Here is a 24,047-nt window from a genome sequence, read left to right on the forward strand (position 1 = left end):
TTATAAGTGCTCAATCTTCCCCTAACCTTGGACAGTGGTGTAACAATACAACAAAAGGACATACTGTAAAAATTAATTGGAAAGTTCTTGACTCATCAGATCGACACAAAGCACAAAAAAAAAAAATAAACAAAAGACAAAAGACACCAAGTACTGATCTAAGAGTTCTTGTAAAAAAAAACCTATTTTGAAAATCAATTTCAACACATAGAAAAATCATGTTTTTCTTGCACAAAAATATCAATTTGTACACCTCTAACAGACCAATAAGTTATACGGATTGTGTCTTAATGTTTGAACTCTGTAAACAACATCACTGTATAAATTAGGATGTATATAAATTATAATGTCATAGAAAAAAAAATGTAAACTTACTCATATTAATTCCATTATAGCATTCTAAGTTTGCATGTATTTTGTTCAGTTGACAACATTCTAAAATTGATTTTATTTTTTCCAGTTACATTTTATATTCAGACACAAAAATCCAAAAACAGGAGAGTTTGAGGTAAGTTTATAGTAATTTCTTTAATTCTTAGCTGATTTAATACTTTTCCTGAACAGTTGATTATTTTTATTAATCAAAGTGTGGTTCATTTTATCTCAGTTTTTCATTGGTCAGACTCATAGTTCAATGATTATGTAAAATTTTCTTGCTTTCCTCTGAATTTCTAATTGTGACTGCACGAAAAAAGGTGACCATACCTGATGATGTCACATAGAAAGAAAACATCATTTTGCAGATCATTGACAAAAAAAGAGTAAGTTTGTCTACACATCTAAAAAATATAAGTGAAACAGATTCCACCACTTGATTTCAGCCAATACCGTATTTCTCTGATGTTTTCATTGCTGAACATAGTGGATTATGTATGGGGATGGGTAAAATCCTAGACAAGCAAAGCATTGTTATGCTAGGTATCTGAATAATAAATCAGGCCAGTAGGTTGCTAGTCTACAGACATACTGTCAATAAAAGCTCTAAAGTTTTGTATTGATTATATATAATGCAAAATTCATATTGATATCATTGCTATGTTGAAATATGGAAAAAATGGGAAAATGTTTCTTTCTTTTTACAAGAAAGGTGACTGTTTCCATAAAATGCTGCAAATTTAGAAATAAATGCATACATTTTTTCTATATTTATGTTGTAAAAAAGTATACTGATTTACAAGATTTATTAGCATTGAAGAGTATACATGCTTGGAATGAAAAGTATAAAGATCGGTAATTCTATCTGAACCCATTGCACTTTTATATCATAATAATTTCTGAATGAACTGTGTATAGCATTTCTCACTTCCATTCAAAGAAAATTATTATGTTAAAATAAGGATATGTTGTTTGATTACTATTCACCAGAGTCCAAATAAATTGGATGTATTTTGCATGATTTATGACAAAACTATAAACAAAAAACAAATATGACAGACAACAACCAAGGACAACCACCATGCTCCTGACTTGTATTTTTATACGTATATTAGAATAAAGAAAATGGCATTGCAACATTTACATAAACTGATTTATACTGCAAGAAGAAAAAAACTGTATAAAATAAATATTTTAAAGGAGAATTATTGAAATTTGTTTTAATTTCCTTCCAATTTAAACAACTTTTTCATCTTTGCTTTTAGGAGAAGCATGCTAAGAAGCCTACAGCCAACATTGACAGCTACTTTACAGATAAGAAGACGCATTTATACAAACTAGGTCAGTGCACTCATAAGTTATAATTTTTCCCATAGAAAGAGTTTTATATGTAGTCTGAGGCCTTAATTTTACAAGAAACATGAGTAAGAGATGTTCCATTAAAACATACATGATACCCAGGGAAGGCACTTTAAAAATGGGGTAACCACCTATAGAGGCAAATTAAAATTTCACTGTACATTTCCACTATGCAAAAACATAGATGACACCCACCCATAGTTGAGATTTGGAAGTGCCTTCCCTGGGTTCCATGCATGTTTTTTATGGAACAGCCCTAAGACATATTTCTTGCTTTTATGGTAGATTAAAATTATTATAAATAACCTCCCCTATATGAAGAAATCTATTTATGAAGATGCCAATTTCAATTTTATAAAAGTGTTAAATTTTAAAATCTTTGCACTCTTCAAACAATCCCTTGCTTAATGAAATATGTTTCAGCCTTCAAAGACTGGTCTATGAAGACCTGTAACTTCAGTATTTGAGCATATAATTTAATGTAACAAATCTTTCAAAACAAAGGAATTTGAAGAACACTATAATTTGGGTTCAGGCAAAGTATTCCAAAGAACTGAAATAGATTTTGCCGGTAAAATTATTTGATAATTTTATTATAAATCTGAAATATTCCCAAGAAAATGATTTAAAACAAAAATTGATTTGATGCATGAGGCCCTCGACTGATGTCATCACATGGAATTGATGTGCCAAGTTGATAAGGATTTGTGTTCATTTGATTATGTTTATGTGATACTCAAGCTAAAATTTCAACCCCCTCTCTAGCCAAAAAAATAAAACACCCTGTAAATATGGAGGAGAAATACAACCCAACTTTTAAGAGACATTTTTTATTTTGGACAGGGTAGAGTTAAATTATTTTTGTAAGTGCAACCCTTCTATTATAATTATCTTTCTGTAGTTGATCAGCATATGGTTTGAGTAGAGCACAGTCCAGAAAAAAAAACCATGTAAATTAAATTTTATCTGAATACAACAGTACAAACAACAACAAAAAATATATAATGAATCCAAGAATGTAATCGAGTCTTTCTTTTCTTATTGTCGAGCCTTCGACTTGAGTCGAAAAAGCGAGACATAGCGATCCTACATTCCGTCGGCGTTGTCGTCGGCGGCGTCCACAAATATTCACTCTGTGGTTAAAGTTTTTGAAATTTTAATAACTTTCTTAAACTATCCTGGATTTCTACCAAACTTGGACAGAAGCTTGTTTATGAACATAAGATAGTATCTAGAAGTAAATTTTGTAAAAATAAAATTCCTGTTTTTCCGTATTTTACTTGTAAATGGACTTAGTTTTTCTGCCAGGAAACATTACATTCACTCTGTGGTTAAAGTTTTTAAAATTTTAATAACTTTCTTAAACTATCCTGGATTTGTACCTAACTTGGACAGAAGCTTATTTATGATCATAAGATAGTATCCAGAAGTAAATTTGTTAAAAAAAAAATTTCTTTTTTTCCGTATTTTACTTAAAAATGGACTTAGTTTTTCTGCCAGGAAACAATACATTCACTCTGTGGTTAAAGTTTTTAAAATTTTTATAACTTTCTTAAACTATCCTGGATTTGTACCAAATTTGGGACAGAAGCTTGTTTATGATCAAAAGCTAGTATCTAGAAGGAAATTTTGTTAAAATTTGTACCTGTTTATCCCAGGGCTTCCAAAATATATCTGAGCCAGCCGGACATTTTATATCTTATCCCGATTTTAATCCCTTAAGACTAAGTCACAAAAGGCAATTATGGTAATCAGATGGCCATCCCAATGATTGACATTAGATTAAAAAAAAACGATATTAAACTTTACTTTGATGTAAATTTGATGTTCGGACGTAACTGTTAAATTGGCAGTGCATAATTCGAAGTGTAAAATTGAGAATGGAAATGGGGAATGTGTCAAAGAGACAACAACCCCACCATAGAGCACATAATACATCAGCGTGCTCATAATTGCCTTAGACTCTTTATTTGTGCAAAATTACGTTGTCAAAAACTTTACTTTCAATTTTAAAATCACATTTTCCTAATACCGGATGTTGACCTGACAATGGTAAAACATGGACCAGAAACAGATACGTAAAATCCGTGTACGTTTACAAAGCACGACTGAGTGAATAAGCTCTTTCCACGTTATTTCTTCAACAAAATACTTGAAATGAACGTTAGATACAGGTATCAATGATAATTTTTATCATTTTTTAAGAAATGTAGGATGCATAATTAAATTTCCCGGCTGCGCACATGCACACACATGTTCTAGTTCATACAACGCAGTTCTTACGATTTTTATTTTAAAACCTTTTTAAATTTTTCATCAAATCATGTTTATAAACGTATTTCTTATAATTGCAATCTTTTGGACTAAATCAATTAGATAGAAACCGCTGAAATGTAAGAAATTAACTTTGAATAGACCGATCAATTTATACGATGTCCAGTACTGGAAATAGTTTACCTGTCACCTGAACAGGTAGATTTCAGCAGAGACATATAATACATTGTATTATATGTCTCTGATTTCAGCTGTCCAACAACTAATTAGCCTTGATTAAAATTAGAAAGTATTGAAGTAGGGGTTGTTTTGATAGTAATTAATCATCATGTCACTTTTATGACCGGAAATGTGTGGCTGTTAAAGGCAAAAATTGGGTCAAAAAGATCGCGAATTATGCTAAAATGACCGTCTCTTAAGAAAGCCTTGACAACTAAAAAGTAAATGACCGTTTCATGCTTTGCCCAGCCGGAATTTTACCGGACATTATACAATTGTCCGGAATATATTACCGTTTTGGAAGCCTTGGTTTATCTGTATTTTACTTATAAATGGACTTAGTTTTTCTTCCAGTTAACATTAAATACAGTCTGCAGTTAAAGTTTTTAAAACATTTATTAGATTCATAAACTATCCTGGATTTATACCAAACTTTGACAGAAGCTTCTTACAATCAAAAGATAGTATCTAAAGGAATATTTTTATTGATTTTTTTCCTCATTTTTGTTGAGCCTGCAATTAACAGCAAAAGTAGGCGAGACACTGGGTTCCGCGGAACCCTTACAAATTTTTTATAGTTTCAAAATAACCAGAAATCAATTTACCTCTAAAAAATAAATGTTAAATTCAGGTAAAAAGAAAAACAGAGTTATTTTCAGATTGAATTGCTTATAACACGTTTTTCACACATGTCAATTTTTTTAATTTCAGTTGTAAATCCTGACAACAGTTTTGAGATATTTGTGGACAATACCTTAGTCAATGAAGGAAGCTTATTAGAAGATATGAGGTATTATTACAGGCATATGTAGCAGCCATCCAAATAAATATTGTGGTCAGAATACATAACTGGTTTCCTGTTGTCAAAAATATACATTTTGGGTCAGAAATTATTGCCTGTATATTTTTGTTCTGAATGCTTGTGAGCTGTTTAAGATTTAAGAACATGGAAGGGGGCACTCTTTTTTTAGACCACAACCACCCATAACATAAATATTCATTTTCTTATTCTTACAAAATTTTAAAGAAAATGCAACAATCTAATTTGAGTTCCTCCTATCCCCCCATGCCTATAATTTTGGAACAGCCGTATCAAATTTCTAGAGTCTACGGGGGTATTTAGTTACTATATTTGTCCTTTTTAAGTCATTGTAATTTAAAAAAAAGTTGTCAAATTAAACTTAAATGTAATGTGGTATTGTAGAATATTAACAAACTACAATTTCAAGATTCGCTTAGGTTGAGGAAAAGAACTAAATATATAAAAAAAAGAAAATCACAAATCAATTTTGCTGTGTTTATAATAGCTTACAGTGAGTAAATAATCCTCAATGAAGTTCCATGATTGAACCTGTGAAAAAGGGGTTGGAGACTGCAATTTAAGTTTAATTTGACAGATGGATGACATCAGCTGGAAGAATCATGTTATTAGAATTGACAAAGAAAATAACGAGGATATTGTACATACCTTTAGGTATCTCCATGATGAGATTAAAGATTCTATGGAAAGTTGGGATTTGCTCAAACTTCCTTTTTTCCCTTGCTAACAATGATCTATTATATTTCAGTCCACCTGTTAATCCACCAAAGGAAATAGATGATCCTAATGACAAGAAATCTGATGACTGGGATGAGAGAGAAAAGTAAGTCATTTTATATCTAATAAACCCAACTCAGATACCAGGACAAAAATCCTACACGCCAGACACACGTTTTGTCCACAAAAGACCCACCAGTGAAGCTCAAATCAAAAAAGTTAAAAAGGCCAAACAAAAAAACTAATAGGGCATCCTGTTTCATGAGTTTGTTCATCTTAACAATTTGGGCCTCAATGGCCAATTGGTCTAAGTAGTTTAATAATGTGACCACTAGCTTGTCAACATTGAGGTTGTGAGTACGAATCTCTCTGATGGCAAGGTGTTTGGCTGTGATCTTACTTGACTAGAATTACCAGTTATCTGCTGAATTTATTTGTTGTCTTTGGGTAAGAAAACAAAAACACCTCTTTAAATGAAAAAAAACAACCCATGATTTGGATGTCAAATCAACAGGATACTGGTTTTACATCATTCACATTCAAATTGTGTCCCTTTGATCTCACTTCAGCTTCTTTTGAGTCGAAATTTGATTGACTCAAAATTTGATCACAGTCACATAAGTTTAGAGATGACAAGAGTAGACTGTAATGGCTGTTTGATATCACCTAGAAATCAATCAATGTTTAATGTTATTGAAAAAGAATCCTTTTCTTTTGTTCATAGGATTCCTGATCCAGATGCAGTTAAACCAGAAGATTGGTAAGTCATTTATACTTTCTTTTCTGTAAAAGAGTGAAAGGTATTGAAATGTTCACCTATCAATGATCATGAGTTCTTCAACAATATGGAATTAAATGTTCATGCATACAGCAAGTTGACATTATTATAAAACAAATCAGGTATGTTCCAGAAAAGTGCTTAAATAATAAAAGAATGAGGGTGGTTAGTGTTCAAATGACTTTTTAGAGAACCATTACTTGTATTTCTTACTAAGTTTACATGGGTTTTGGTTTTTAAAGTGTTTTTTTTTTTAAATTCAACAGATACAATCTGATTGCAACACAAGATTCTTCAATAGATAAAATTACACATAGGGACAAATACAACCATTTATGATAGTTCTTACTTTGGACAGGCACATTAACTTGTGTTGGGGTGAGGAACAAACTATGTTAAAATAAGGAGATGTGGTATGATTGCCAATGACTGAATGAGACAAATATCCACCAGAGACCAAATGGTGTAGTATAAGTTCTTTAATCTATTCCTGTTATCTTCATTAATGGAAGAATAAAAGAAATCAGTAAAAGAACAGTTATAAAGATATTATCGAATATGAAAACACAACTGAATTAAAACCAAACTATAAGATAGTGTATATACATGCTTGTATTTTGTACAGGGATGAGAGTGAACCAGAGTACATTATTGATGAGTCAGCTACTAAACCTGATGGATGGTTAGAGGATGAACCAGAACTTATTCCTGACCCTGATGCTGAAAAACCAGAGGATTGGTTAGTATTAGTCTTCATTCTATACAAACCTATGGATTGGTCAATTTGAGTCTTCATTTTATAAAACACAGAACTGATCAGTTTATGTCTTCATTCAATAAAAACCTGAGGATTGGTCAGTTTAAGTCAATCTGATTAAAATAGAGATCCAGTGTTCCAGCTTTCTTGTAGTGTTCTGACAACACTCGTTTTTATGCCCCATTTATGGGCATTATATTTTTTTGGTCTGTGTGTCCGTTCGTCTGTTTGTTCGTCCGTCTGTCCGTCTATCTGTCACGCTTCAGGTTAAAGTTTTTCAGGTAAAAGTTTTTGGTCAAGGTAGTTTTTGATGAAATTGAAGTCCAATCAACTTGAAACTTCCCTATGATATGATCTTTCTAATTTTAATGCCAAATTAGAGTTTTGACCCCAATTTCACGGTCCACTGAGCATAGAAAATGATAGTGCGAGAGGGGCATCCATGTAATATGGACACATTCTTGTTACTTTCTGTTCTGGTAATAATTACAGCAGCCAATGAAATTTCAGCCTTCAAAGCAAAGGATATCAAAAGGTCTTTAAAACTGAAAGTAGAACAAAGTGTTTTTCAGGTCCTTGTAAGCACAGCTTGGACACAGGACCTGTATTTTAATCAAATTGAGTTTAATGCTTCATTCTATAAAAACCTGATGACTGGTCAGTTTAAATTTACTCTATAAAAACCTGAGGATTGGTCAGTTTAAATTGACTCTATAAAAACCTGAGGATTGGTCAGTTTAAATTTACTCTATAAAAACCTGAGGATTGGTCAGTTTAAATTGACTCTATAAAAACCTGAGGATTGGTCAGTTTAAATTTACTCTATAAAAACCTGAGGATTGGTCAGTTTAAGTCATTATTCTATAAAAACCTGAGAATTGCTTACAATCGGGGATATTGTCAAAAAATATACTTTTTGTAGTTTTTACACAAATCTTTGAGACATTCTCAATTTTATTGTTATATTAAAACTGTTTTGGTTTTTTAGAACAATTTTCTCAAGAAAAAAAAAATAATTAGCTTTACTAAAATAATCTTATTTTATTGCTTTTTAAGTTTATATGTATGTTTTATAAATATTATATCATTACGACCAAACAACACTGATGAAGGCAATTTCTTGTGCCAAAATACTTGTTTTTATCTTTTCCATTTCTTTTAAAGTATAGTAGCAGAAATGTTTTTATATATGTATGTTATATACAATTGATATTTACAGGGATGAAGATATGGATGGTGAATGGGAGCCTCCTCAAATAGGTGAGTACAGATTAGGCCTGTTTTCATACAACATTGTTTGTTAACATTTCACCCTATATTTGTTCCTACCTTCAATGAAAATTAGTAAAAACAGATAGTTGGTTAGCTGAAGTAAAAGAACTTACTTCACAAAATCAAGTTGATTATAATAATATATGTAACAATTAAAATGTCAAAAAAACAAATCTTCCTCACTACCCTCTGTACTATTTTTAGCAGTATGGACAATTACACACAGCATTCATGTTGATACATCTAACTGGTTAACTGTAGTTGCCATCTACACTGCTACTTTTGCATAGGTACTATTTCTGTACTAAAAACCTGTAGTACTGGAAACTTACTTTTAATATTAAGTACTATTTCTTTACTTTAAAATTCTTGTAATATTTAGGTACCTGTATTTTACAGTACTTGATTTGTACTTGAAATTTTTGGTACAGAAGTAATACCAACAGTGATAACAATATTCCATGTTTGAAAATCATAACTTTAAGAGATTTGAAATAGACAAACTTTCAAAATGCTGAAAATGTAACGGTGTAACCAAAATTTTGTAGTACTTAAATTTCAAGTACATATCAAGTACTGTAAAATACAGGTACCTAAATATTACAATAATTTTAAAGTAACAAAATAGTATTGAATATTAAAAGTAGATTTCCAGTACTATAGATTTTTGGTACAGAAATAGTACCTATGCAAAAGTAGCTGTGTAACTAACTCTACATCATCTGTATTATTGTACAGACTTTATGTCAGATCCAACTGTGTACAATATCAATCAACTAGTTAAAAGATGTTTTTTGCACGAGTTTGAATGGAACACACTGTCAAGAAATGAACTATTGAAACTTGATTTTGTTTATTAATTTTTGTAGATAATACAAAATGTAAAGATGCTGTTGGTTGTGGCAAATGGGAGAGACCACAGGTGAAAAATCCCAAATATAAAGGAAAATGGAGGCCAGAAATGATTGACAACCCTGATTATAAGGTTTGTAGTGTGGTAATGATTTAGGTTTAGACAAGGTTTGTAAGGCTGTAATCATTTAGGTTGTTCCAGACATGGATGTTAAGCTCAGTTGTCATTTCAGAATAACAATGACGAGTGGTGATTGTTTCTTAAGTAATTCCTAGTCCTAAAATTAAAAGTTCCTTCCATTTTAACTATGAAAACATTTATGTCCACATGTAAAGGTGTTGCTGTTATAATTTATGTTGCACCAGATTCCACAAATGTTATTAATAGAATTATCACCAAATGTATTTTTATCTATGATAAATGTTAAATTACATAAAGCAATTGAAGTGAAGTATATTTTATATACTACTCCGTTTAGATATTTTTTGTTTGTACATGTACTTCTGATTTCAGATTTTAATGAATTGTCTCTTTTTGAAAAAGAAAACGAAAAATTTTCTTTATGAAAGACTCTTTGAAAGAATTCCAACTCGGTGAGCTAGACTGAATTAGAAAATAGGAAGTAAGCTATAAAACTGATATAAGATTTATCTATCATATCATCATCATCAGTTTGTATTATTTTATTTCAGGGAATATGGGCTCCAAGAAAGATCACAAATCCTGACTTCTTTGAAGATTTAGAACCATATAAAATGACCCCTATTGTAAGTATTGGTTGATATTGTTAGGTATGCTTCAGTCGCACAAGAACCATATAAAATGACCCCTATTGTAAGTATTGGTTGATATTGTCAGGTATGCTTCTGTCGCACAAGAACCATATAAAATGACCCCTATTGTAAGTATTGGTTGATATTGTCAGGTATGCTTCAGTCGCACAAGAACCATATAAAATGACCCCTATTGTAAGTATTGGTTGATATTGTCAGGTATGCTTCTGTCGCACAAGAACCATATAAAATGACCCCTATTGTAAGTATTGGTTGATGTTGTTAGGTATGCTTCAGTCGCACAAGAACCATATAAAATGACCCCTATTGTAAGTATTGGTTGATATTGTCAGGTATGCTTCTGTCGCACAAGAACCATATAAAATGACCCCTATTGTAAGTATTGGTTGATGTTGTTAGGTATGCTTCAGTCGCACAAGAACCATATAAAATGACCCCTATTGTAAGTATTGGTTGATATTGTCAGGTATGCTTCTGTCGCACAAGAACCATATAAAATGACCCCTATTGTAAGTATTAGTTGATATTGTTAGGTATGCTTCAGTCACACAAGAACCATATAAAATGACCCCTATTGTAAGTATTGGTTGATATTGTTAGGTATGCTTCAGTCACACAAGAACCATATAAAATGACCCCTATTGTAAGTATTAGTTGATATTGTTAGGTATGCTTCAGTCACACAAGAACCATATAAAATGACCCCTATTGTAAGTATTAGTTGATATTGTTAGGTATGCTTCAGTCACACAAGAACCATATAAAATGACCCCTATTGTAAGTATTAGTTGATATTGTTAGGTATGCTTCAGTCGCACAAGAACCATATAAAATGACCCCTATTGTAAGTATAAGTTGATATTGTTAGGTATGCTTCAGTCACACAGTTTTCAATGTTGTTTATTGATATGAATAGAAAGTAGGAAAACATGGTATTTGTTTCAAAAAACAATTTAATATTTTGGCATAATTGTTCAGGACAGTCATAAGGATTGTCAGAGTTCTGTAAAAGAACAATTTAAAGAAATTCAATACAATGTCTTTTTGTGTCAGATTTTTAAATGATTACATGCTAAATCAAGTCAAAGTTGAAGCAAAATTTCTTTCTTGTTCCTGTTTAATTTTCTAATTTTGAAAATATTTACTGAATTTCCTCCTAAAAATGAGACAGGTATTGATTTCTATCATAGAAGGGAGGTGACTCTTTTAAATTGAAGACATGGGAGACCACTTTTGGAATGTGTCCAGTGGCAAAAAGTGGAAAACTGAAAGAAAGGGAACATCTTTTTTTCCTTCACATATGTTTGAGAGACTTTACTAGCAATGGCTTCAACATTGGTTATTGAGATTGGTTTTTGCATTTTCTCTTTATTATGCCACATGAAAAATATATGTTTCCAATTATTAGACAAACTTTCTTTTACCCCAAAGTATTTTTTCAATCATAATAATAACTTCTTTTTAATCATCTAAATGTATCAGTTTCTATACAAATTACATACATTATAATAGGGAACCTCTTTTAGAATAGATGACATTGTATTTATCCTTTTTCTGCTTTTTTAAAGATTTTTGTTATATTCCACTTGTAAACACAAAAAGAAAATATTAATTTAAAAAAACAAGAAAGATGGCTCTTACCATTAAAAGGATTTCAACCAGAAACACGTATTTGACTTTAAAAGAATATATTGTTAATGCATTTGATTTCATAGTTACCTATCATGTAATTCTTTACTATTCCAGCATGCTTTAGGATTAGAGTTATGGTCGATGACAGATGAGATTGTGTTTGATAATTTCTTGATCACAGATGACAAAGCTGTCTCCAGTTCTTACACAGCACAAACCTGGGAGATAAAATCTGCACAAGAGAAAGTTGTCTCTGGAGGGGTAAATTACTTGTCAAAGTTTTATCATTTACAATGACAAAATTATTTTTGTATAAGGGCATACGATACCGATTGTATTTAAAATTTGGACACAAGGGCAAAATGTTATATCCACTCTTGAAATATGCCTATGTGACTCACTTTTGGGATATATTGTCTGATTTTGTCATTTTCGAGTTCAAACAAAATTTCATATCATTTCAATCATATTCCAAAAAAATTAAACTTCAAAAAATAAAATATAATAAAAATTTATAAAAATGTCAGGAGTTGACACTAAGCAAATTCAAAGTATTTTATTGATAATTGCTGATATAGAAGTAACTAGTCCATGTTCGCCTTTGCAACTGCTTTCAAATTCATGCATCGTATGTAATAAAGTCAGTATATTTACTGCAAATTACAGATACCTTTTGTGTACAATGTCCTCAAAGAACAGGTTAAGATTTAATGTGTATTATTTACCCTTGCTACTATATCGTATGCCCTTAAAGTTTACCTTTGACGAACAAATAAAAAAAATTGTAAATGTAACCATAGCCGTTAAACTATATTCTGTTGGAGACTTAAAAAATGGTATAATCTGTTTATCACATATTTTAACACCACCAGTAATAAAACTGTTTTATTTGTTTCCAATATTTTCTAAATTCAATACCTAAAACATCATTGACAATCTTTCTACATGTATTCTGTAGAAATGTCATAATTCAAGAAACAACATATATATAGTTATTAACAACATGACATGACATTGATTGATTGATTATTGCTTCATGTTTTCTCTGTTTATGCAATATAAGTCAGAGTCATTAAAAAAAAATGTGATAAACAAAATTATGAATCTATAAATACTTTGAAAATTGTCTGTTACAATTGTTGATTTGGTACAGAGACATTAAGGCATGATTTATGATTGTTTCAACAACCAATGTTTTATTTAGTGAACAAAGATTGATTGATGTTTGCTTAACTTCCTCCTAATGTAAAGCCTACATTGAGTGTGAATATTTCAGAGAAGTGTTGTTGATGCTATATTAGATGCCACAAGAGATCGGCCATGGCTTTGGGCAGTATTTCTAGTTGTAGTTGTACTGCCCATTGTCCTAATTATTGCCTATTGCTGTTTTTCTAAATCGCAGGTAAGGGACAAATTGAATGTTGTTTATGCGAGTACACACTGGATAACTTTTAATACTGTTTGTTTTTGATAACGTGAACATTTACTAGCAACCTCGATACAAATCAGAGGGATTTTTATTATTTCCTTATAAAACAAAAATGAAACTATTATTTTGGCAGTTGGATTTTATTGAAAAATTATAAGTAAAATGCAAAAAAAAAATCTTTATTTTGGTATGTACAGCAACAGTATTTGCATCCAGAAAAATAAAGAAATGCATTTGTTCTGGATTTTTTTTTAAAGAGAAGTCAAATTGACATGCATTTGTCAAATTGATGTATTAAAAGTTCTGGTGTGTACTCAGTTTTCTAGTCAACATGAAAATGCAGTCAGACTTAGAAACTAATGAATTGTTTGTCACCATTGACATAGAAGATTTTTCCATGTATTTGACCCTGTTTATAGTTTATCAACAAAATTTCAAAAGCAAAAGTCAAAACTGGGTTTTCATGTTGAATATTTATATGTTTAGAAATCAAAGGACTTCAGAATTTCCTTTTATAAGCCATGAATTATAATACGTGAAAATATGTGACATGATTTTTTTTACTATTGTTTAAATAGCCCGAAAAAAAAAAAAATCTTTTAATTCATGGCTTATAATTGATTTCTGAAGTGACCTGTCTGATAAAATGTATGCAATGATATAAGTGTGTTTATCTGAATGTTATTTGCATTGACAGAAGGGGCTTTGGGCATCTATAAGAGGAGCAGCAGACGAGAGACCATGGCTGTGGGCTGTTTATGTTGTTGTTCTCTTACTTCCAGTTTTACTACTCTCCATCTGTCTCTGTCCAAGAAGTGGACCAATCAAGGTGCAGTTCTTTTTCTCTGCTGTAAATTCTCAGTCTTCATACTTCTGTTAAAATCTTAATTCCTGTTTAAATATTTTAAAAGCATATTTAAGAAGAAAGAAAGAAAAAAAGCTTTACCCTCCAAAAAGTGATTGTTTAGTAGCTAATTTTTTGTCACTACAGTTTAGATATTATCATGAGCTAATCAAACAGGTGTTTGCTATAAATATCCATGTTGATTCAGATGATTTTCACCCTAGATTTCCTGGAGTTTTCCATGAGAAATTATTTTTCAACTCCTATAAATTTTATTAGATTAATTGCAAGAAAATGTGCTCAACATTCCAATATTTTCTGGACAAATCAGAAATAAGAATAGGTAAGATGGGTAACTCTTTGATATGGATGGACATTCATGGTGTTCAAAATTTAATACACGGCAAAAAATCCTGAAAAATTGCTCATAGACTATAAAAATGTAAAAATTCAATATTTTATTGACCATTTAGGAAGAAGTCGGCTTTTAGATTTTTATGGAAAAAGTCTTGTCATATAAGAACTGTTGTATTAATTTAAAAATTTAAAACATGTCATTTAAATGGCCATTTAAGAAGTTTTTTCATGGTTAAATGTCGTCACTGTACAGATATTTCTGGTTGCAAAAAATGTATTGCTACTTCACATAGAGTTTTGATTAGTATAACCCACTTTTGAAGCAGGGTGTCTGTCTGTTTGTCCATTATTTCATCCATCCTATGCTCCTGAATTACTTCACACTTTTTTTGCTTACTATTTAATTTTTAAATCCAAATGATTTTTTAGTTTACTTTGGCATGACCTGGACTTGGCGCTGAAAAAAATCATGTAGTTTTGAAGCAATAAATGTAATATAAGTACAGAGGAAAAGGTGTACATTTAATGAGGGACATGTTAAATTAAGTATCAAATGGTTCCTTCTATGAGGAGGGAGAATTTCATATTTTTTGTTGATTTTTACTTAATTCAAATTGTTATGAATTTTTTAATGATATATTTACAAATGCAAAATCACATAGTAAAATTAAAGAAGCAATTTCTGGATGAAAGGATGAGAAAAAAAAAATGATTCAAACTTCATAGAATTAGTTACCTAAAGGAGATTATTTAATGGGTCATTGTATACTGCCTTGGTAGTATAGCTACATGCTGATTGCTGACTTTTGTATACTTTAATGTCATACCAATTCTTGTTCCTATTGATAGAATAGTTCTTGGTACAAATATTATAGTATCATAGTCAATCATACCAAATTCACTGTCGATAATTGTATATACTGTGGATTGGACATTCTTCATGGAGTACCAATTTTCAAGGATTTTGAGGGAAGGGACGAAACACAAATTTCAAATGTTCAACATAGTATAATTTTTTTACAGACATTTATGCAAACTTTGGCAAAAGCAGGAAAATACAAATTTTCTTCAATTAACAAAAATTAGTATCCATTAAAATAACATGTGATTAACAAAATGAAACAAAACATGTGATTTAAACCTGGTTTTTGATAAAAAGAAAAATATGAACAGACAAAGAGTCCACAAAACAGTACACAGTAAACTAAGTATTGAGCCACTCAACCACCTAGGTGAGGTGAACTCAAGTGCTAGAAGGGTCAGCAGTTGCTGTTCAACTAGTATCATAATATTGATTCAAAAGATCACAAGTCAAATGCTTTTTTTTTTTTCAGTTTATTGTTTTGACTTGTCTCATTTCATAACAGTAACTTTAATTAAACTTTACAGCCAGAGGTGTTAGAAGCACAAAGAAAGAAAACTGATGAGCCTTCACCAGATGATAAAGAGGCTGAAAATAAAGAAGAGGAAGTAGGACCCAAGGGAGATAATCAAGAAACAGTTAAGAAAACTAAAAAGTCTGATTTAGATGTAAAAGAGGTATGTTGAAACCTGTGTATAATTAGGAAGGTCAGAAGGTTGGAGAAATATTAGAACTGGTCTTAAGTGAACATTTTACGTGTGTATTTCCTTTGTCTTTGGAGAAGTCTGTAGTTTAATCTTTTTTTAGATATCAATGACTTTGCCAAACCTTTATGGAATTTTACCAGACTTTATTAGAAGCTTCTTCATGATCAAAAGACAATATCCAGGGAAAAATTTTGTAGAAAATATTTTGTTTTCATGTTTTCAATAATTTACCAATAAATGGACTTAGGGTGGTTCCGTTTAAATATACATGTTTCCCAGGGAAGTTGCTTTCAAAATGAGGTAACTCCTATAGAGGCAATTTTAGAATTTCCTTACATTTTCACTAGACAAAAATGTACCTAACCACTCCGACCCATAGCTGATATTTCAAAGTGCCTTCCCTGGGTCCCATGTATGTTTTTATGGAACAGCCTTTAAATTTTTTTTTCTTGCATTCAATTTAACCTTAAAGTACATTCTTTGGTTCAAGTTGTATTTTATAAGCATCAATGATTTTGTCAAATCGTTTTGGAATTTTATGAAACTTGGACATAATCTTTTTCTTGATCAATGAAAATAATGCTTGATAATTTTGATGCATCCTTAGTGCTTATCTGGATTTACTTTCATCAGAAACTCTCAAACCTAAACATTCGAAAGCCAGATCAAGAAATAGCAAATATTGGGGGAAAAATTATATCATTTTCCTGTATTTTACTGATAACAGACTTATTTTTTCTTTGACATTTAAAATTAAGATACAGTTTGTGGTTATAGTTTTTTTGACATTGATAAATTTGGCAAACCTTAATAGATTTTTATAAAACTTGGACTTGGACAGAGGCTTTTTCATAATTAAGAGATAACATCTGAAGCAAAATTTTGACAATATTTTTATATGACCACAAAACTTTTGTGGCCGTATAATGGTATGGTGATTTCGTAGACCAAAGACATTTGGTTTCCAGGCAATAACTTGAGTACAAGGAGTACAAGTGTATGGATCTCTATGAAATTGTACCACAAGTTTACATACATCAAAAGGAAGGTTGGGTTTGATTTTGGGGTTTATGGCACAAACTGTTTAGGAATTAGGGGCCAAAAAACAAGGACTTTCTGGTTTGTGGACAATAACTTGAGTATAAGTGTATAAATCTCTATGAAATTGTACCACAAGGTTCCATACCAAAAAAGAAAGGTAAGCTTTGATTTTGGGGGTTATGACAGATCAAGTTTGAATTTTGGTGGCGTCACTTCAACCTTTCTAGAGTTATGCCCCTTTACAAATGGAAAAATTGCTGAATTTTTTGTTTCCGTTCTCTAACTTTAGTTTGCCTCAACCAAATGTTATGAAACTTATACACAATGCTTATTACCACAAAACTCAGATCAAGTACAAATTTGGGTAGCGTCATTTTTACCCTTCTAGTTTAATACATTGTATAAATTGTTTATTTCTCGACCAATTTCAATGGGGTTTAATTCAAAGTTTTGAATTCTTTGGAGTTCTTTAATATGCTGAATTTAACCGTGTATTTAGATTTTGGATTTTGAGCCCCGTTTTTAAATTGATCCACATTGAGGTCCAAAGGGTCCAAAATTAAACTTTTGATTTTATCAAAAATTGTATTATTGGGGTTCTTTGATATGCTGAATCTAGCTGTGTATTAAGATTTTGGATTTTGGGCTTGGTATTCAAATTGGTCCACAGGGTCAAAAATTAAACTTTGTTTGATTTCAACAAAAATTGAATATATAGGGTTCTTTGATATGCTGAATCTTAACATATATTTAGATTTTTGATTTTGGGCCCAGTTTTCAAGTTTTCCATATCGGGGTCCAAATTAAACTTTGTTTGATTTAAAAAAAGATTGAATATATGGGTCCTTTGATGTGCTGAATCTAACCGTGTATTTACATTTTTCGTATTTTGGCCCTGTTATCCACATTGAGGTCCAAAGGCAAAATTAAACTTTGTTTGATTTAATAAAAAATCAAATTCTTTGGGTTCTTTGATCTACTGAATCTAACCCTGAATTTAGATTTTGGATATTGGACCATAATAGGTAAATGTCCAATTTCAAATTTTAAGACCACATTCATTCTGTGTCAGAAACCTATGCTGTGTCTAATATTTAACCACAATCCAAATTCAGAGCTGTATCAAGCTTGAATGTTGTGTCCATACTTGCCCCAACTGTTCAGGGTTTGACCTCTGTGGTTGTATCAAGCTGCTTCCTGCAGAGCATTTTATTTTTTTTATTTATCCATATTTTACTGATTTTTTTAACTCAATTTAAAGCAGTTTTCATTTACATACAGTCTAGGGTTAATTTGTTTATTTTACAAAAGCTTTTATCAAGAGATACCACCTTTGAGTAAAATTTGAACCCCTTTTTTCATGTTATATGTCAAACTGCAGCCTTCAAAACTGAGCAATACCTATACTGTATAGTAAGATGTAAATGGCTCTGGCATGGCTTAGTGTTATACAGTTTCATAGGGAAAGCCAAATCCTTGATTTAAGCTAAAAATGATTAAAAGAAAAACAAATATGGCAGACAGCAACTAATGACAACCAATTAGTTTGTCAAAAATAATTGTTTATTTTATTGGATATTTGTACATGTGTCAATTAATTTTGTACAATTTTCATGAAAACTGTAAATTGTACTTTGTACTGTAGATTCATCTGTTAACGTGAGAATTAATTTTTTGTGGAACTTTTTTTTTTCTCAGGAAAGCAGTCAAGATGAAGAGGGAGATGATGAAGGAGAGGAGGAAGAAAAAACGGAGGATAAATCAGCGGATTCTACCAGACGTACATCACCAAGAAAACGAAAACCTAGGAAAGAATGATGAAGTTCAAGATTAGTTTATGAAAAAATTATCATTTGCATGAAGATCAAGTTTAGTTTGATATGAAAGGATATCAAGAGGAAATCATCCAACTATTTACGATGTTAAAAACATCAAGATTATCACATCTGTCATTTGTAATATAAAAATTTACATTCATTTTATCATGTTTATATTAAAATCGATGGTTGATGATAGTGAAATTTGTTGTGTTGCATTTTCTTTGTGGGGATTATTTTTTAAATCACTGTAATTGCAACATCAGTGAGAATTTTTTATTCCTGGTGTCTTAGAATGCAAAATATATTAGCTGGACACTTTGATATAAATTGTTGCTTTCTACAAATCAGTTTTTAATAGAGTAGATGCCAAAATATGATGAGGGATTTATATTGTTCAATTATTGGAATCAAATCAATGCTTTTGTTTTTAAACTTGCAAATAAGATGCGTAGAGAAAAATCTGGCATTTTTGAAAAAAAAATTATTTGGATTAAAGTAACGCTAGTTGTTCTAAGAACGAAAAATTAAATTATGAGTGGTCTATGATACATCTATTACAGTGAACATAAGTATAAAGTGATCATTATCGCTTCATTCATTCCACTAATTCTTCATTTATTCGTCGCATTTACTTCAATACCAGTTGCTTGGATTAAAGTAGGCCCTAAGAAAATTTAAGTACATTAAGAAAGGGAAAACACTCTTCCATTACCAAAACTATTTTAGGGATTTACCATAGTCAAAAATTGTCCTTGTCGTATCTGTATAAATAATATGTGAGTTAAGCTTTAAAGACTGTTCGAAATTTATTGGGTTGGGGGATGGAAGGCACTCAAATTAATTTAATATGGTTGGTTGCATTTTTCTCAGAATTTTGTAAGAGTTATAAGTAAAATAAATTGAAAAAAATATTATGGGTGGTCAGTGTATTTCTTGAACAACCCTAAGAGGTTGTCTGGTTTTTATTGAGAAAGTATATGAGAGCAAGTTGAGGAACAAATTGGTTAAATGTAATTAATACAGGAGCATAATAGCTTTTATGTATGTTTGTTTCAGCTTTAGTCTTTTAATGTAATTGCAACTAAGGATAATGCATAAATAATTTGTAGATTAATTCTTGGTCCTAAATTTCTGTTAAGTTATAATTTTGTTGGCAAAAACAGTAAATAGTCAATATTTTTTCATTGGAATTTAATTTATTTGTACTGAATGAGATTCCTTGTAATAGGTGGTTTTATCTGGGTGATTCCTGTGAAACAGAATTTGAATAATCAATGTTATAATACTGAGGATTCATTATAATTCGTTAGATACCAATTTTCGTGTATTTCGTGGGTACAGGTGAACCACAAATTCAAATGTTCAACGAATTACAAATTTTCCATAGACTTGTATGCAGACTTAAGCAAAACCACAAAATAAAATATCCACGAAAATGTAAGTTTCCTCAATCCACGAAAATTGGTACCCACGAAAATAAATGAATCCACAGTAGAAGCTTAGAATATATGTATGAATATATTTGACACAAGTGTACAAGTGATTTATTGAGTTATGTCCCTTAATTATTTAATAACAAATGATGATTTATTGAATGTAGGTTTTATGTTATGATGTCTGAATGATTGGTTTTGTTTACCTGATTTTGAATTGGCTTAAATTAACAAAGTTCACATTCTGAGACTATTTAACATCTTGTTTTGTACCTATTAACCTATTGATGTCGGAAAAGCAATTGCTTTCGATCCTGTTTTCTATACAAATTTAATGGTAAAATATAATTTTTTTGTAACTGTTGACCAGCTTGAGATTGATCCTAAGAGTGATAAGTATAGTGCCATTAAGGGCTATTCTACTTAACATTCATGGTACCACAGATGGCCCCTTAAAAAGTTGCATCTACCATAAGAAGCCATTTTTACTCAAGCTCAAAATCATAATTTCAAATAGGATAATTTTATGTGAAGTATTACATGGTTTTGGTGGAGTACCCTTCCATTGTGAGCTTAACAACTTATATATTTAAAACTTGTGATTTTTGTTGCTATGAAGACGTAAATGAAATCCAGATGTTTTAATTCTTACAATCATAACCAGTTTGCATGTTTATTATTATTCAGATAATCAATGTTACAGTTTTTATGCTTTATTTCAACTACAAGGGCACAATCTAATCAAAGGTTGCTTTACAGGCTAATTTAATTCAAAATTTGTCAAGGTGAAGATGGATTTCTGCCTTTTTCAATATGATATTTTCATAATATTTTCAGATGGGAACACCAAAACATTGCTATTGGTTAGAAATGCCCTAACCAAAGAAAATTTACCAATGAGGGATACTATTTTTACTTTGGTGAATGAACAATGAAATTACACATGATTCTATAGATTGAGAATTGATGAATCTCTCTCTATCCCTAGCACTAAAAAAGTCACATGCTAGCCCAAATGAGGTAGAGAAACAGATCAATACACTTAATTTTATTATCAGTGCCATTAACATTCCAAAAATAATGTTTAAAGATATCATATCAAATGATTTTCTTTAATCTGTTTTGCACATAGCTTGATGTATCGGCTCTCCTCAGTTTCTATATGCTAAAGAACATTTCAGAACTTCTTTTGATTGAGGCAATTATTGCCATTGAAGAAGTTGTCAAGGGAAGATGATATTGAAGAATCAAAGCAGAAAGCATTATTGTATTTAGTAACTAATTTAATTGAAACTGATCAAAATCTATTTAAACAATTTTTAGGTGTTGAAATCAATATAGTTCATGTGGCAGCTCCTTTCAGGTGACGACAATTTGTTCTAAATTTCTTTTTGAGCACACACACTTGCCAATTTTATAAATAGCTTAGATTAGGTTTTATTAAATTGATTACTAGCAAGATAATATGTCAATGAATGTATGCTTGATTCAGTCTATGGAAATTTCGATTTTATTTAAGAATGTATATTGTCTGTTAGATGGCCATTTCTGTATTTAATTACATTTATCAGAAATAAAAAAAAACTGAATAGTTTGTTTCTCAGGAAGCGTAAAATTTGCATCAAAACAGTTTGCTGATTAATTTCTTTTTTTTTTTAAATTCTGGAAATGTGTCATTGTTGATTGAGTCTGTAGTTCAAAAAAGGACATTTTTTAAAACATTTGACTGGCCCCCGTACATCAGATTTAATATGTTTCTGGCTGTGTTTGTATGCCGTATTGGCCTGGGGAGAGATGATTAAATATTTGCCCTGTTCACCGTTTGTGTTTAACAGCCTTGTACAGGGAAATGTAAATTCAAGGTCAATTTTGGGAAAAACTGCCTTCCACAAACATACCAAAAATCAGACACAAAAAGATTTTTCAAAATATTGTCAAAGCATCTTTTAGAAAATATAAAAGTTTAAGATTTTGCAAAGTTTAAATTGTTTAATAGGAAGCTTAAGATTTATTTTATGAACTTACATTATTTTATGTCTTATTTGTTTCTACATGTATGTATTGATTTGGTTTGTACATTTATTAGATTATATGCCACAAATGTGTGTTAAAGTGTTAATTTGTTTGTTTGATACATGTGCGTATATAAGGTCAACATTTTTATGTTGGGATAGTCTTATTTAGATATTGATAGTGACTTATGGTTTATTGGGTAATTTTATATATTGAATTCGCTTTGTTTTTTCAACCACAAATTACAAAGTTTTGAAACAATTATCCATGGAAACTATCATAGTTTGTGTTCCACCATTTTTTTTTGAAACAGTACATTTATACTGCTTGTATGTAAATTCCTTTAGAAGTGAATTGTTAAAAATGAAAGGAAAAAAAAGTGAAAGATGATGTTTGAGTTGAAAATAAAATCTGTGTATATTTTATAGACCTGCAGCTTTTTGTGAAAAGAGTTGATGGAACTTTTATAAATTAACAAACATGAATCAAATAGATATGAATTGTAATAAAAATAACTTTGTATTTTTTAGAGACCAGAGACGAGAAGTGATAAGAATTGGTTAAAAGTCCATAAATTATTTTCAGAACACTGAACAAATCTTTAAAAAATGGAAGTTCAGAGAAATGAATTTGAATATCACAATCTCTTTACTATCAGATATTTTGTTACTTACACAAATATCCTCAGGCCAAAATCCAAATACATAGTGAATAAAAACCAAAAAAGCCAAAAGTGTGCAAGCTTAGCTTTGTCTCAGAAAGTTTAAACCATACTTACCATAATTCTAGAATATTGAAATTGAAAGTTGGTAGTTTTTAGTTCACCAATGTTATGTAGATCCAGTGAGTTCTGTAAATTTGAGATTTCTTACCTGATGTTTAGTTTAAAGATTATCTATAGTTCTGAAAACGAGAGTGAGTTTCTCGGCTACAATCTCATTGAAGAAAGAGGAGATGTAGCCAAGAAACTTCCTGGAGTTGAAAGACCATATATCTGTTTATTGTTATTTTCCTAGGCAGCGTCAACACTCTATTCCACTGAGAAAAACACATGCTAGACAATTATCTTTAGATGGAAAATTATATCACAAAGATCAAAAGAAAATTGAAGAAAGTAAAAGCAATTAAAAACAATTTAATTTCAGCAGCTTACAATTTTTAAAAAGAAACCATAAAAATATATAGTCTAAAAAGATCAAGCATGTGAAGGTTTTAAGCTGTAACACTTTAGACCATAGTATTGGTAGAAACGATGCATATATTTTTTTGTATTATTTATTTTAAATAGAGGAAACAAAACCAGAACTTATATATGCAATGTGAGTGTTGTTGAGAAAATGTTATTTGTGGAATGATAACTAGACTTGTATTTGTACATTGTTACTTTAATGAATAATAAACAGCTAATATCTATACAAACTAGATCTTACGTTGGAAATGTCATAAGACATAAAAGGGGATGTTGTGCACACACCAATGAGACTTCAACCAAACTGCTTAAATAATTACAGGTCAATAGTCTTCAACAACTAAACACAAGAGTGCAAATGCTGAAATGTCTCGCCTGTTTTACTGACCATTGATTTTATGTTGATAGTCCTAAATATAAAGTTTTACTACAAGTATCACATAAACTTAACATGATCAAGAAAATGAGGTCAGGGTCAGATAAACCAAGCCAAAAATACATG

The 24,047-nt window shown here is 30.6% G+C and overlaps 1 protein-coding gene across 2 annotated transcripts in view; it reads left to right on the plus strand.

Annotated features, from left to right (window-relative positions):
- The window catches only part of LOC127716408 (calnexin-like), a 32,862-nt gene extending 9,087 nt beyond the window's left edge, over positions 1–23,775 (plus strand). The window contains exons 9-21 of one of the 2 annotated variants that reach the window (XM_052222606.1): positions 461–508; positions 1,641–1,716; positions 4,939–5,017; positions 5,796–5,870; positions 6,489–6,524; positions 7,168–7,281; positions 8,519–8,559; positions 9,441–9,556; positions 10,117–10,191; positions 11,965–12,111; positions 13,127–13,252; positions 15,870–16,019; positions 18,789–23,775. In XM_052222606.1, the coding sequence (XP_052078566.1) occupies positions 461–508; positions 1,641–1,716; positions 4,939–5,017; positions 5,796–5,870; positions 6,489–6,524; positions 7,168–7,281; positions 8,519–8,559; positions 9,441–9,556; positions 10,117–10,191; positions 11,965–12,111; positions 13,127–13,252; positions 15,870–16,019; positions 18,789–18,908 (1,203 nt within the window). In that variant the 3' untranslated portion in view covers positions 18,909–23,775. Of the gene's footprint in view, positions 1–460; positions 509–1,640; positions 1,717–4,938; positions 5,018–5,795; positions 5,871–6,488; positions 6,525–7,167; positions 7,282–8,518; positions 8,560–9,440; positions 9,557–10,116; positions 10,192–11,964; positions 12,112–13,126; positions 13,253–13,976; positions 14,109–15,869; positions 16,020–18,788 lie in introns of both variants that reach the window. The other variant, XM_052222605.1, reaches the window with a different exon arrangement.
- The last annotated feature ends 272 nt before the right edge of the window (positions 23,776–24,047 follow it).

The sequence above is a fragment of the Mytilus californianus genome, unplaced genomic scaffold (genome assembly GCF_021869535.1).
Source record: "Mytilus californianus isolate M0D057914Y unplaced genomic scaffold, xbMytCali1.0.p SCAF_9, whole genome shotgun sequence".
Taxonomy (NCBI): domain Eukaryota; kingdom Metazoa; phylum Mollusca; class Bivalvia; order Mytilida; family Mytilidae; genus Mytilus; species Mytilus californianus.